This window comes from Eleginops maclovinus, chromosome 12 (genome assembly GCF_036324505.1).
Source record: "Eleginops maclovinus isolate JMC-PN-2008 ecotype Puerto Natales chromosome 12, JC_Emac_rtc_rv5, whole genome shotgun sequence".
Lineage (NCBI taxonomy): Eukaryota > Metazoa > Chordata > Actinopteri > Perciformes > Eleginopidae > Eleginops > Eleginops maclovinus.
In genome coordinates, this window is record NC_086360.1 from 14,938,746 (window position 1) to 14,955,588 (window position 16,843).

The following is a 16,843-nucleotide window of genomic DNA, read 5'->3' on the forward strand; positions in this document are numbered from 1 at the left end:
GGAAGCAGCTGTTTTACAGTCAGTGGGAGCAGGTGTTTGTCAGCATGGCATACCCATTACCTTTATGGACAGCTTTATTAGCAGTAATATGATACTTTGTTGATCTCTGTGGTGAAGCTCACTATTTGTTTGCACCCTCCGCAGTAGAGGTCACTGTGTACAGTCACATACAGAACAGGACACCTGCAGCTCACAACGTGTGACATGAAGAAATGTGTGGGCGTCAAACATTGACGAATGGCTGTTGGAGATGAACATGTACTTGTATTTCTGCATAAATCCTATTGGTTAGTTCACATTATAAATTCATGATGGTATGGAGATGTGGGAGGGGATTTGAGAATCGGTTTGTGGTAAGAACCCAATTCTGGTTGTCAAATTGTTTTTGGTATTGCATGGTTCTGTTAAACTAGCAAGTAATTCTATACACTCTGTATCAGGTTTCAGTTTGATTGGACTGGAGCCATGGCTGCGAGTAAAAAAGCTTCATAGTTGAGTCACAGATAAACCCGTATGTACCTGTTTTTTCACACAACACTTTATCTGGAATTTAAACTGGAGTATGATGGCATAGTGTGACAAAAATCCAGATTTTCTCCAGCCAACAGTGGAGTGCAGTTTTATGATCATGTTCTGGTAAGACTTAATCTCTCACAGTAAAAAATGATCATGTTGTTAGAGCGTGGGTACACCACTTCATTACGGAATAATTCCTCTAGCGCTCTAAACAACAGGGAGCTTTATATAACATATCCGAGCGTGAAATATTCCTCAGCTTCTCTTCAGGAGGCTGAATACCCGGTGGTTTTGCTTAGTGCTTGTTCTCATTGTATTATTTTCCACAGAGGTCACATTTCTGTCCTTTTTAGCAAAAATATCTACTAAAAAGTTTATAGTCTCCCGTTAAGCAGTAGGTTTTTTCTTTGATCTCATGTGACAGAAATGTGGGGTTGCGGTTTCTGTCTCTCCGCAGTCGCCTGCCTGTTAGAGCCTGCAACTACATCAAACACACAGATGGTACAAAGAGGCATATCCATATGCTTGTGCACACATGCAAGCACACAGTCTCTCACATTTGAATGTTTTTGACCACAAGTTCACATATGCAAAAGTACAACACACACTGGCAAGTCAGCTTTATTGATGTTTCAGGACTGATCAGTTTGTGTGTGATAGCATGTTTACTTTATTGTGATCCATTTCAACATTTCATCAGCTACTGTGACAACTATGACGACAGTGTTTGCTTCTTATACAGAGAGCAGAGTGTATGAGACTGAATGAGTTGCTTTCAGTTCAGTGTAGGATGTCGTAATTCTTGCTCCTGCCAACCTTAACCTGTACCAGCCTCACACAGGTTTCACACAAATGTAACACACGTCACTCCCTAAAATCCAAACTCCTTTTCCCCTTCCTTCTCATCTGCAGTTGTAGAGTACAACACTGCATCTTATAAAACATTTACTCAAACCCTCTCCTCTCTGGGCTTCTCTTTTTTCTCTTTTCATCTCTTGCTGAAGCCACCTCCCTCTTGGGGGTTCTAGTGGGCTGACATATTTAATTTGGGGATGGTGAGGTGTGGATGAAATTGGGGTGAAAGTTTGACTTTTAAATGTCATGGGAGCCATGACAGCAGCTGACAAGAGTGGCAAGACAATCTCATTATGCTCTTCAGCTTTTCCTCTCAAATTCAGTCAAGAAGCAAACACAGAATGCTAATTATTTAGTGAGAGATGCATTTCTAGTATTGTAGTTAACGTGATTACCAAAAAAAATCTACCTGAGCAGTCTGCTTTTTTAAGAATTTAAAAGTGCTCATGTCACTTTTGGTGACAAACTGCCATTGGTTAACCATTTTTACCTAGCCATATTTAAGTCTCATTTAATTACTTCCCATTTGTTTCTATTCTTAAAGAACAATTTAACACCCCGTTTTAGGTTAAACTGCTCCCATTCACAGCAGAGAGAAATACTGTATTTTCTTGGGATAAGTCAAATTAAAATGTTGAAGTTGCTTTTTAAAATGCAGTAAAAAGGAATTATTGTTTCATACTGTCTTGGAACAAAAAGATTATCAACCATCAATTATTAAACAGAAGGAAGTTATCATCTGTCTCACATGCACACTGGGAAATAAGGTCTCTCAGAAATTGAGAATTCTTTTTTGGTTCTAGCTACAAAGTGGGATGATTGAATATAAGATGTGCAGAATTGTATGATTAGCATAACACTAGTTCATTTGCCCAGTTACATTTCACAATAATGCATCATTTATTTAATTTTTCAGGCTCTCAAATCAATTACAATGTAGACTTAATTACTCTAAAGGCTTCTTAATGGTAATCCATTAGGCTTAGGACATATCTGTATAGGTGGCCTTCCCACATGCAATATTATGTTAAAAGATCTGAAAATCACTCAATATGATCCATTGTTATTTGGTTTCAATGCTTGTCATTAATTCAATAGAAATTTGACACATTTTCAAGTAAATTCCTCCATTAAATTCCATTCTTCAGTTGGAAAGTCTTTTCTTTATCATTTCAAAGCACTCCATATTAGTGTTTGTTTATGTATCTGCCCTTACATCAGTTACATACACACATTGAGTAATATTACATTTGTTCAAACAGCTGCTCTTCACTGTGATACTCTTAGGCCTTAAACTTTGTAAATCAAATACATATATATTGTGTTTTCAACTTGTGTTGTGTTTTGCATTCACAATGCCCATTTGAATTTGTTTTATAACCATGCATATACTCTAAAATATGTGCCCAATGTGCACGTATTTGGAAGGGCGTGTGCTGGTCTGTGTGACGGAGTTTGGTGGTTTCTTCCGCAGTGTGGAGACTGAATGTCACAGACTGAGCCATTTTCAGAGTAAGATAATTTTATAGCCTCCTAACCTGTAATTACTTTAACAGTTTAATGTCACACAAGTCCCCCACAATTCTCTTTCCCACATTCTGTACCCTCTTCATAATTCATGCCCTTTAATGGAATCTAGGGCAGTCATAGAAAAACAAGAGAGAAAAGCTTAGCAATGAACTTCAATCACACCACTATCTTTCAAAATAGTCACCCCATTTTCAGGTTTATCTCAATAGCTTGAATGAATATTTTCTATGTCTTTTTTTCTTACTTGTTCTATGTGAGTACATGTTAGCAGCATGGCTTTAGGCATAAGACAAACTCACTCTGTTCACCCCTAGGTCTGGAAGCTGTTCAATAAGATAAGATAAGAAGATGGTCAATAGTACCACACAAATCTTCATTCAACTTGATAAAACTAGTTAGCCAAAGGCACAGTTATGAAGTACATATAAAGACAATATACACAGCAGGGTTTCCCACACATAGACTTTACTTGGGCGCGCCGCCCAGGTATATTAACGGCCGCCAAAGTATAACTCCCCCCCCGGCCTACTAGCAGCTAACATGCTAGCACCGCAAAAATAAATTGAATCACCACTATGGCCTTGCACTATTAGTTTGGTTATCAATGATCAAATGTTTAAACTTGGTGACAACAAAGTCGGTCTAACAATTATATGCCTACAATGATCAGGGCTCTAAGTTAAATCATTTTTCATTCATGCAGTTCAACAGCCAGCATTGTTTGTCCCTTGAGCCTACAGTAATTAGTGTATCGCCGTAGGTCATCATTAGGTCATATCATCCCCCAGAGGAATCACTAATCTCAATCAAATACACACTCAGTCTATCCAGTGCCATGATTAAGGCTCAGACTAGTCAGCCAGTGGAGGGGAAGCCAGTCGAGCGCCTCGGCTGCACCAGTGACACAACGTTGGTGCAATGCAGGAAAGTCTATTTTTGGAGGGGGTAGAGCAACAGAGCTGACACCATGGCTGGGAATGGAGGTGCAGAAAGCATTGGATGGGATGGATACAGATATTTAGGGGCTAAAAGTGGAAGAAAAGTGTAGATCTATACAACGGTGTTACACAGATTGAGAAACAGGTAGCTGTAGCACTGATATTGTTTATGACATCAGTATGCACTATTAGCACTCATTTATTTTTGTTAACACATCTGTAAACAAATGTAATTGGTCACATGTTTACATTATTTACAAACTTATCTTAGTGCAAGGCCCTAGCTTATAGGTAAAAACTATAACACATACAGTTGTAATTTAAAGCTGACTAATTTAACGCATTAAACTAATTACACTAGTATCCACATGCAGAGAAAAGTCAGTAATAGCCCAGTAAATGATATGTAGTTTTATTTAGAATTTGAGCAAGGTAATTCAACCAAAAAAAAAAAAATGTTTTTGGCCAAATTCATGTTTTATTGATTCTTTACTAATGATGGTAGTCGTTTTTCTTTATTATCTCTGTAAGGTGCAACAATTAAACAACTTTGAATTCTTCTTTTTTTTTTGTTAAAAGGTTTGAGAATTCAACCCACAGTGCATTTTTTACAGTTCACATTTTTAACTTGTCATAGCTAAAAAAACACATGTGTAATTAATTCCATTAATGATGGCTCTGTTCCTTTAATCACTCTGGAAAACACCAAACTAAATAGATGTATTAATGTCGATACTTACACCTGTGCTTTACCTGCAGCGGCATTTTTAAGAATGTCCGTCTGGTCACCAAACATCACTTGTGTTCACTTAAAGCCAGCTTCATCTGTCACGGAGTATTGTCTCTATAGTAACAGTGCAGGGTGACTGGTGGTGACATTAATGAGATACATAATGGATTTTAATGCACTCCTCTCTTATTGAAATGTGCAATGTAGCATGTGATTGGTCCTATTTATTCTCTGATGGCTGCAGATAAAAAGTACAATGCTGGAAATTCACAAAGCACTTGACAATCAGTCCTTCCGTGTGCAGACTGGCATTCATATATCAGTAAGTTTGGGGAAGAGCGTGCAGGTCAGGTGTGTGACCCTTAACAGTGCCCTTGTTTTAATAACAAAATGAGCTCCAAAATAATTCAGAAATTAAAAAAATAGAGAAATAATCTTATCCCTAAAGAATAACTATATATCGTCTAAAGCTGAGAATTTGGAATATGTGGTTCCTCCATCTTTATCACTTGTACATACACACCTATGCAGTTTGTGACGTAAAGTAGTAAATACCAAACCTGCAATAAATCAATAGTAGTATGTAAACACTTTGCACGTACACCCTTGTTAGTACATTGTGTATTTGCCACTTGTTTTTTGATTTCAGTGAAGCCACTTATCCCTCTGTCCATAAAATGGGATAATGAAGGTATCAGAGTTAAGAGCAGTGTTGATTGCTTCCACTGTTAGGGAGACCCGTGTTCAACAGATGGCGTTGTAGCGGAGATGGCCTCGGGTATGGACCATTGATGTTTATCTAGCTCCCATCTGTACTTACTCTTGGAACACCTCCTTGTATAGCAATAAATATCACCGTTTAACGTGGTGTTTTTTAACCACATATTCATGATGCTTTTAACCATGGGGTCTGGCTCACCATCTGATTGAGAAATTAAAAAATGAGGGCAGATTTAGTACTCTTCCTGTTGCATTTTGTGAAAGTGGAGCGCTACACGTTGTGATGTTCCCTTACGCTCTATATGTCGGTGAAGGGTTTCGAGAATACATAATTATCTGTGCCTTTTGCCTTTGACAATTACAGCGTAAGCGGTTCATTTTGTAATATAAATATTTTGCAGCACTTCATAGTTCAATTACGCACAATATGTGCCTAATAACTACTGTCAAATGTAGCTAAATCCAACCTGTGCACAGTCATATATTTTCCTAATCAAATCATGGGCTACTGTATGGAAAGCTAGGTATATTAAGACAATAGACATGTGTTTTTTTTAAATGCCTATACAAGATTTAGGAGCTTAAATCAAAAGATACTATTTACTGTGCTCATGTTAAATGTTTTATTCTTTTATTTGGGAAATTCCCAAAGTCCCTTGCTTCTGCATTTTTGTCTGCCTTTAATCAAAGGGTCAGAAAGCCTCTCCACAAGTGATCAATTTTTTGGGCACTTAAACATTCTTCACATTCTACAAATGGCCCTTGAAGCCTCTGTGTCCCCATTAAATGAAGGGATCTAATTACAAAAATCTGATTTTGAAGGGGAATCAGTTAACCTTTGCTCAAATGCCACTGCATAACCATCTGTGAATGGCAAGCAGGAGGACCGGGCCCAAGGCATTTCCACAGCGACACGCAGAGTGATGGACAGCTAGCCTACCTCAAAGGAACAAATATGTGAACGAGGGCCTGTTCTCCTGGCAGTCTCTAGAGGGATTCACTTCAGTCTATTTGAATATGAAGTCCATTATGTGACTAGGCATCAATATGCAACACAGTTCATATATTGATGTTCCTATAGCAAGGCTTACCTTACGTTCCTTCTCAGGTTTTTCTCGACCTGAAGAGTTTCATTATACGTCATACATACATCTGGCAGGCCCTGCTGTTGGAGCAGCTCTGTGATGAGACTGCAGATGTTGTTCAGCCTGTGTTTTTTGGACATGGATCTGCAGATGAATGAAGAAAAGTACTTTGCTAAATGTCAGTACATGTGAAATCGATATGTACTTGTACTGCTGAGTAATCCGGCCTCTTTCCCTCTGAAGCCCAGTTACAGAGCGCTATTTCAGACCACTAATGTAATGGAAAAGGCCTGCTGATTCAAATATGATGTGATATTTTGTAAATGGAAAATCATTGTTCTGCTTACAAGCAGGGGTCACAGATGATGATGGGTTAACACTGTATTTTATGGCGGTAATATGTCATTGTGTTAGCTTTCTGCCTGGCACATATCGCTGTTCCAGTATTTCTGTGTCCCTGCAGCATGGCTGCATTTGATCTTTAAGTTAATTCTTATCAATCTTACCTTGATTTATTGCTGCTACACTTTCACCCCCCTTTTTTTTGTTTTTTCCCATCATAAAACTAATTTAAAAAGCGTCATTGATCTTGTTGTTCTAAAGATGCTAGTATATGCTAATCAATCGCGTCTGTCTTTGCAGCTTTGCTTTTTGTTTGTATTTCTCTATTTCCCTCTCTCCCCTTCTCCTGCTTTCTATATATATTTGATACTGCCTTTAAACTCTCTCATCCTGGCTTTTTCTCTCAGTTTGCAGGATGACTCATGAAGTTAGCTTTCCAGTGTTGAGTAGAGCAGGGGCCAACAGCCCCCAAAGCATGGATTCAGTTTATGTAATAGCATACACATGCACACACACACGCACAGGGTCGTACAGTGTATGTTCTATTATTCCACTACTGCCCCCACTTTTGTCCGGCATGAGTTGTGTGAAATTATATGATTGTTTAACATTTTTTATCTAAGAGACAGCTGGATTGTTGTTTCTTTTTCTGTGTGTATACATAATGAATAACAGGTGCTTCAGTGCTTTCTAACTGCATTCTTGCTTAACCTTTAAGGCCCATTTTATTGAAAATGCTCTCCCTGGTGTTGCCTAAGCTGTCAAACCTGCCTGTTTACACACTTAAACTACCCACATCCCCCCAGATAACTGCTTTTCTGTCTCTATGTTCCCGCAAGCAGATTCCTGAACATGCAACTTCACTCCACCCTATTCGACACTGACTGTTGTGGCTGAAGGTGCAGGCTTTCAGAGGCTGTGAGGTGGTTTGGCTTTTGGCAGTAGTTGGGAGGCTGCTGACGTGTTTGGGGCAGGATGTGTGTAAAAAGCAGAGCTGGATCCTGGTTTTCAGACCGCAGCAACAGGCTAGCCACAGCTATTGACTTTAATGCTAAACACACACACAGACACAACTTCAGTGTGCAAACCCTAACCTCAACTCATAACTTCCTCGCCAACACCACTTAATCCCAAATGTGCAAATTGATATGTGCAAACAAAGTCACTAATACACATGCATGCAAACACATAGTGTTACATAGACAGACATGCACTCTTAATCCAATTAAATAAGATGAATTGCAGATAGGCTGTGATTTATCTTATCTTCAAAATTGATCACCGACTGGGGCCTGAAGCAGCTGGTGTAAGAACAGAGGAATGGATTATTCTGCGACCAAAGTAAGACATCCTGTACAACGAGTAACTTAAAACAAACATGCCACGAGAGGCCCCCTGCATGTTTTCACACTTTCATACGCGCAAACTATGTCACACACACACACATAAACACACTGAGAAAAATAAGACGGCATTTGTTGTGCGGTTTGAAATTTTATGGTTCGCTGGCATGCATGCAGACACTGGAGACAGACAGAGGGTGTGCTTTGAGCAGCAACAACAGAAAACAAACTTACATGGCAACAGCAGCTTTAAGGAGACACACACACATTACTTTAAAAAAGAAAAGTAAAGCGGAAGATGAAATTTAAGGGAGGAAATGAGGGGAATTACTTCTGTCAACACTTTGCCCATATAACTTAACGCAATAGAGGCTTTAGGTGTGAATCAGTGCACTCCTGCGTGTATGCAGATTGTACATGTGCAGACGTGTTCCTCTCTGAATGAAGTGCAGCTGCATGTGGTAAGAGGATCAATAGGTTTAGCTGACTGGATACTGAGAGGCAGGCACACCTCTTACACGGGGTCAAGACATCCCACTTACTCGAGCAGGGAGGGAGAGAGGGAGGAAGGGAGGGAGGGAGAGACGAGTGAGACAGAGACTGAGAAGGGGAGATACCGAAGAGACACTTCACTGTTTTTTTTTCTCTACCGGTTTCCTCACTTCCCTTCCTTGGAGGTTGTTATAGGGCAGCACATAGAGGGAGACGCAGAGTAAGAGACAATGCTGAGAAGATGAAAGCAATTGTGAGCGTGTGAGTGACTCTGTGTGTAACATGCTCTGTCATGCTGGTGTGACTACCGCTGCCTCTCCAACTGCCTGTCAGGAAAAGGAATGTTTTCCGGAGGACTGAGTCCCTGAACCAGTTCACCATGTGGATGTGGGACAGTAATTTCCAAACCTTTTCCGGAAGAATTCCTCGGAAAAAAGAGCAGCAGCTAGAGAGCTTAGCTGGTGCTGCTGGGTGGCCGCCTGTGTGCTCACACTGCTGAGAATCCCGCTGAAAGACAGAGTTCACACTGGGCTCAACTCTGCTACCAGTTTCTTTTTTTATTGTCACATTTATTGGGATGTTTATTTCTTTTCACAAAGTCAATGGATTTTATGGTGCTATGTAGTTTGATTTTTTTAACATTGCCTTGTTGGATGTAAGCTGGCACTTTTTACAGTGATGAACTAGGACCAAACCAGTGAGGTTGGAAGTTAAGGAGCTCCTTACTGAAAGACTGGTCTGAATGGGTACATCACAGCAGTGGACTGCAGTATGGGACACTATATATTGTGCTGTGGCCTGCGGATACTGTGGGGCAGTGTCTGTAGATAGATAGCCCGATAGAAAGGTAGGTCCTGACCCAGCTGCAGTATGAAGCCTGGACAATGTCCAGGTGTTCACAGTGACAGGTCCATGATGCACCTCAGCCACCATTTCCCTTTCAGAAGACACTCTTGGATATGGTGAGTAATGGAAGTGACAGTGTTTTAAAAAAAAATAGGCCTTCATGTGAGGTTGTTTACTTTTTCTGTGTTTTTAATTGGTCTTTTAATGACTTATCTGCTCTCCCTTTATATATAGGAAAATGTATGTGAGTTCATTTTAAATACATACAGTTGGCATGCAGTTTAATTTGTGGGCGGGTCTGTTGTTTTTGTGGTGTGGTTAGAGCACAGGCTAGCCAAGCCCAGTGTTTTTTCCCAGCTCAGCTCAGATGTATTCAGGGAAATTTATTGTTAAATGGGCCAGACATTTCCTGTCATTTTCTCCCACACTAAATCTACAAGTGGGTCAAATTATGTGCTAATCCCAAATAGCAAGCACTCACAGGTATTGTAACGCTGAGATGCTTTTCAATAGCAAAATGAATATGAAAAACATCTGGAAATATTGCTGTAAAGTTAGTTTTATACTGCGTTGTTTTGATTATTCATACTAAGGCTGGGTATCTTGGGGGAATAGTTGTCTCAAAGCTACGTTATAAACTGGGAGGGATACTGAGGACTCAGAGATGACATCACAGTGGGCCATTGGGATTTGAGCAAAACATTGTTTTTCCAGTCATTTGAGTTCTTTGTGCTAATAAAGCATTTTTTTTTTTTTACTCATTCAACACATCGTAGTAGGGTTAGTTATGTTGCTGTCCAACTTGTTTTCTTTGCCATTAGTGTGTGTGGATTTAACCACATGTTCTTTTCTTTACTTTTCAGTCACGAACAGCCCTAGCCCTCTGGGTAACCTTTATTCTATGTTTTAAAGCTAAGCACAGACGTGCACACCATATTTAATATATTTCACTGTTTGACTCCCTTTACACTGAATGATGATTGTACAGTAAAGGCAGGAGGATGTTGAAAGATGAGCTTTAGGGCAGATGTCTATGCAATCTACCGTATGTGGGACAACTTGTACTCCATCCGCTCATATTGCAGAGTATGAGATGTTCTTGATAATCTAATATAATAGGTTTTGGTATTACATTTTACATAACATAATTCATTTCTAATAATTTGACTTGAATATACGGAGGGCCATTTGCTGACCTTTCAGTGACAGTGAAATCGAGTGTGCGAAAAGTAAATGGAACACAGGAATAGATACAAACAAAAAGGTGAACTCTATGCAAACATGCACATTCAAAAACCTTCACAGGCATATTCACCCAGCCACTTAGACTGACACATAAGTAAGCAAAAGAGGGCTGGGCTCTCATCAGGAAGCAATGACAAATATTCCTTGGTAATCCATTTTTATGAACACCTCCAAACATCCTTGTTCCTTTATTTCCGGCTGTAACTCAGGCTGTATAAACATAAACTGAAAAGCACCTTGAGTATAAAGTTCTAAATGTCATTTGAATACATCATCGTTTAACTCTTTAAAGTTAGTGGCTGTTTTAGTGGTTCACTGTGAAATATTTCAGTATGACCCACACTCGCTTAACTCTCCTCCTGCTTTGATTGAAATGCATAAGCCCTAAACAATAAAATGTACATGTTAATAAATGCTACATCAGAGGTTATAGCATTTACTGTTATGGGCCTGTTCTCACAGGCATTTGCATCGATACAGTTGTCCCTTGTGGCTGTAATTCCTAAAAGCCTTTGAGAGAAATCTGTCTGAAATTAAGAATCACAGTCTGCTGGAACGTGTTGTGTTGCAGAATTGGATGGATGTAGCAAATGTAGTGAGTGTTGCAACAACAATTCAGGGCTGTCATGGTTGTCAGAGTCGAGCATTAGTCTCTGAAAATGGGGGATGGGCCTGTCAGACTCCATTCAAGCGTCAAACAGGGTCTTCTTTTTCTCTTTTTTTACACAGCTATACTCTACTATAAGTGTATGGGGACTGTGTATTAAGCTTAACGTGCATTCATATGTGCACTCACCTTAGACATTTAAACACTAATGTATATGTTGGGTTCATTTATACACGTGCATCTCACTCCAGAGTGCATTGAGGACAACAAAGAAAATGATTGCCCCCTCCCCTCTCATCAGGCCATGCTGCATCATAGGGTTATTGTTACAGTCAGCATCTTTTATTGATTTTTAGGTCTAGTGCGCATACACAATCGTTCCATCCAGAGTGAACGTCTGGACTGAAGCAATTATTTGCACGCTCATTTCATCCTACATCTTAAATGGACAGGGTGTTGCCCTCAGCAGCACACAGAATGAACTCAGATGTATGATTGTCGAAACAGCATCAAACACTGACCAGAAAGGGAATGAAAAGTGTGTAGTAATCCAATTAAGTGAATCCAGTTCCTCAGAGACCAGGGGCAGAGGATAGACAAGGCTATATTTAGCTAACAGGGATTAGAAATTAATAGATGCATCACTTAGTAACAGAATAAGCAATTGTTAAGATATATATTTTTGTGGTATTTTTTCAGCTTGTTTGTAAGCAAGGTGTTTGAGGACATCCAGCTTCACTCTCCCCTCCATCTTCGCTCCTTGTGACTAGCTCAGATAACAGGACATGAGGCATTGCTATCTTATTTCTGTGAGGTTTTTTTCACACTGTACATCCTCATTGATTCTGCGGTCCTGGGTCAAACTCAGCCAAACTTTAGGTTACTTTTTATCACTCAAAATTACTTTGTTTGGACTTTTGAAATGGGCTTTTTTGAGACAGCATAGACCTGCTGTCACTTCTGAGAAGACTAAGATTTCACTCGCTGTGTGTGTGTGTGTGTGTGTGTGTGTGTGTGTGTGTGTGTGTGTGTGTGTGTGTGTGTGTGTGTGTGTGTGTGTGTGTGTGTGTGTGTGTGTGTGTGTGTGTGTGTGTGTGTGTGTGTGTGTGTGTGTGTGTGTGTGTGTGTGTGTGTGTGTGATACTGAGGCATTTCTCACCTCCAATATTAATCTTTGCCGGTTTACCATGCAAGGTCTTGCTGATTTACTCTTATTTAAGGTGCTCTCCTCTTACATTCCCCGATAGAAACACACAGTCTAACACCCCTCTCTTCTTCACACTTCCTCTTCCACTGCATTCTCCCTCAGAAACCAGGCTGGTATGTGTGAAAAAATGTGGGGATAAAAATCATTTTGAGGACTCATCACCTCCTCCAGTTTAAGTGTATTTTGATACCAGACTGATACAATTATTTTCTATATATTTATTGTTAAAACAAACAAGTCACTCATTTACACTCAAAATATTTTTTTGCTAATTGCTTTGTTTGTGGATTATTCACCAAATGCTAGCACACAATTTTGATAATATTATATTTGTCAAAAACTGTGTGCTAAGAGTAAGGCTAAGCTGCTCCCCTGTCATTATTTTTAAATTATTTATATATACAACATATTGCAATTGTTTTTAAAATGTTTAGAGCAAATGTGTTAAACATTAAAGCAGCACCGAACAGTGTGAGAATAAACCAGAACAGTACTGTTGCAGGCCGTAAAAACAAAATGAATTTTGAATGATTTAAACATTTTATATAGTTGAGATAAACTTCTGAAGTATGACACTAAACATTGCACTTTACCCTTTTATTGATATTTGGCTCCTTTGAAAATAAACAGGGTTATCTTTCCTGATTTTTATTTTTAAATGATCCCAATACGTACCTTTGATCAGTCTGTCTGAGAACTGTTTTACAACTTAGCAGAATGACAGGGCAATGCTCACTGCTCTGTCATACAGTCAAACACACAACATGGCGTGACAGCCTAGTTTGACCACATGAAATATGACTGTTAACTGATCTTCTCCTGTAGAATATCAGATCCTATGACATCCGGTTATGTTTCACTTAATATTACAGTAAGCTCTGTAATGTGTGAGTAAGAGCTGTGATAGTCAGAATGAACTGGAATGTGTTGTTACTCGGGCTTTCCCATGAGGAAGTGTGGTGTTAAATTGATTAAGAAACTACTTGTAGCATGACAGACATGTTCTTACCGATATGTTTGAGGCTCTAATAGTAATCTGCATAGAGAGTAGCATGCAGCACGTTGCTCACAAAGACTCCTCTGTCTCGTCTTCTTTCTGTTAGGGGATTTTCAATTATCCTCTCTTTGGAATTGCTAAATGTTCAGTTTGTCATTTCACACTTATTTAGGCCGACACCTCGCTGTTAGTGTGTTTGTCTTAGCACACACACTGAGTCAGTTAGTACTGACAATATTCAGACTCTTTGTTCCATAATGGGCTGTCCTCTTTATCATCCTGTTTCACACATGCTGCTTTTGTTTTCTTATTGACAGTTGATTCTTTAGTGTTATACAAGAACATCTCATACATGCAAAAACCTACCCGTTAGGTCAGATGAGATGAAGTGGAGGGTGTGATTATCTAGAGACAGTGTTCTCACTGCTCATTACTGCATCTAAAAGCCAGAAACACACTTCCACATTAGCAGACAGCAGAAGTCAAAACACAGTTTGGATCTACTGGCATCATTAAAAATAATAAACTATATAGAAAAATATCCAACCCACACCAGACAGACAAAAATTGTGCATATCTCCCTGTGTATCTATTTGATGATCATAAGTATAATAATAAACTTGCTGCAATGCCAAATTGGACAATAGCCCTTTCCTCCCTTCCTCCCCTCCTAATATTTTGCTACAAACACACCCATCTTTGAACTTAAAATTCATCTTCATCCAACTAAACACTTTATAAGTTTCTTAATTGCATCTTGCACACATAAACCCTCAACAAAGTAATTCAAGACGACATTTGGCCATAATGACACACATACTCACAAGGTGATGAGTTGCATGGATATTTTGACTTGTAAAGAGAAATCACTGACTCTCTAATCAGTGAGATCTTTTGTACATGCTTTCAGTCAAATCTGACATGTGATGGAATAACATTTATTTTAGTAAATGTATAAAAACAGGGCAACAAGACATTCATGCCACTGGCTTCAACAGTTGTGTCTATATGACTCCATAGTTACATAACTTGCTCCCTGGAGTACACAGCAACGCATACAAGAACCACAGTTCTGAAAAGCCCAGAGGCAGCTTTGACATCACATTCATTTAAAATATCTATTTCATTTCAATTTTATTCGTCAAGGCCTGTTCTGTCTCTCAGCCCTGTCCACAGCAGCTGCAAGATAGGGCATTCAATCATGTGTTCATCTACAGGACTGAAGCAGTAAGATGGACACATCAATAAGAATTCAGCATGGCAGCCAGACATATTGGAGGCAAGGGATAGCCGCAGGTGCTTATATGAGCTCAGCATAAATCAAAAATAGAAATCTTACAAGCTTAAGCTGGGAGCTAAGGGAGCAGGGACTGGCGATGTTTGATTAATGTAGAATAAAAGCAGGTAAATAACAGCCTCCTTTTAGCTTGGGGTCTGTGCAGTCTGAGGTATTGAATGACTGTGATAGCTCAATTTGATAATATTACAGTGTGCATCTTGATTTTATTAGAAGCGTGGGTGTGTTTATGTGCTAATAATTGGTGTCTTAAGACCAGTATTTAAAAACGGTCCAATAAATTAGCCATATCATTTTTCAGATTTTCAGATTTGATTGATTATCTGTCTTTTATTTTATTTTTGGGTAAATTCAACATCTTTATTTTGGACTGCTGGATGGATGAAACAACCAAAGAATGTCCTCTTAAATTCATTGTCACTGTAATTGGAAATTTAAATACAATTAATTAGAAACGTATTACATAATTTTTCCATTAAAACAACTGTTAGTTGCATCCCTGGCAACCACTATGACACTGCACCTTGAAAGGTCATTATGTATTACCCAAAAAAAGTTGGTACATACCGGAATCAACTAATTATCCTGATATTAAAATGCCATTGCTGATTCAGTGATAAAATACAAAGAAAGAAGGAAATAGCATTACTCACCCTGTGGTAAGCTGGAGTGCCGCTGTGCAGCCGTGTACGTCACTATTTGACCCAAACAAAAGCTGCGGCTGGCCAAAAGATGTTATCATGCCAAAGCCCTTTCCTGCAGGAACAAAGCAGGGCTGCTTGTCACAAACTCCCACCGCAGCTATAAAACAAACAGTTGTAATGAAACAAAAAGATGTGGAGTTTTCAAGAAAAACATTTCAGAGGCCTAGCCCTTGGGTTTTCTTTGAGATACACAAAGATTGAAGGGTTAATGCATCAATCCTCATTCTCTGTCTCTGTTTGTGTTTGGAGGTGAAGAGTCATCTGGCTTTCATTTCTTGGCTGCTGCTTCAGTGAGAGGCCACAACTTAACTAGTCACCCCTTTAAGATTTTGATATCAAAAGGTGTCTTTACTTATCCCAGAAAATTGCACTCATTTTTAGAAAACTGTCAGCTGTGTTTAGCTCAACCACCTCCCTTGTGGTCTGCGTTTTGGACATTAGACATGACAAACGTTTTGAGAAAGACTTCTTATAATCAGGGAAGCAAGACGATGTTTAAATCAGCAGGGAGTTGCTAGTTATAATGACGGTGATTAGGATTGCCATGATGACGTATATGAGTGCGCATACAAACAGATTAGAAAGGCTTAGACTAGAAGGGGGAGTCCCCACAAGCATGCACACACTCACACACACACTCGTACACATACACATTCGTTCACACTTACCTTGCTGGATTAAGGATATTACTTTTACAATATAATTCTATCTAATGCCTGCGAGGAAACCTGTGAGGATACAGTAAAGGTGTATGTCAAGTTGTTTTTATTGTAGTATTATACATTGGCAAACACAGTGCTGTATTTGAGCTAAACTGAAGAGTATAGCATCAAATGAAGCCCTGAAAAAGTTGAGTGTTTTCTTCAGTAATTGTTCGCATCTGCGTTTCTCCTTCGTCCAGCTTTATTAGTGCATTGTGTCGGACTTCCTTTCCAAACTCCATACCCAAGCTTGTTTATAAGCAATGTTTGCTCTACATATTTCACCTTCCTCTGTATTACTGCATGGACTGGTAAATTATGAATGCAATTGTACAGTGCTTCTTAAGAGGAAATACACTCCCACCTGCAAAACCCAACTGTTACACTTCCCATCCATCCGGACTGACAGACTCTCACATTGCAGGGTGTAGAATAACACTCTCTCAGCAGGACAGGAATGAACACAATGATAGATTATTTGTGACGGCAATGAATATCTACAGTACACTTAATTTCCACTATCCGCCATCCACTTTATTTGGTACACTCAGCCAGTACTGACCCCTTTTCCCCACAGGGAATTTGTTGTTTCCAGCAACACATTTATGCTGCAAATATCCTCTTCAAAAACCTCTCAAATGTGCTTTTATTGAGGTTAGGGTTATTTTTAGGTTGATCTGCAAATAAGT

General features: G+C 39.3%; 1 protein-coding gene across 5 annotated transcripts in view; it reads left to right on the forward strand.

Moving 5' to 3' along the window:
* The window catches only part of pde4d (phosphodiesterase 4D, cAMP-specific), a 153,316-nt gene that overhangs the window by 97,687 nt on the left and 38,786 nt on the right, over positions 1–16,843 (forward strand). The window contains exon 1 of one of the 5 annotated variants that reach the window (XM_063896948.1): positions 344–353. The exons of 3 other annotated variants lie outside the window; for them this stretch is intronic. Coding sequence is in view for 1 of the 2 variants with exons in the window: in XM_063896946.1 (XP_063753016.1) it covers positions 9,422–9,513 (92 nt within the window). In the remaining variant the exon portion in view is untranslated. Of the gene's footprint in view, positions 1–343; positions 354–8,668; positions 9,514–16,843 lie in introns of those variants that run through there. One more of the 5 variants, XM_063896946.1, reaches the window with a different exon arrangement.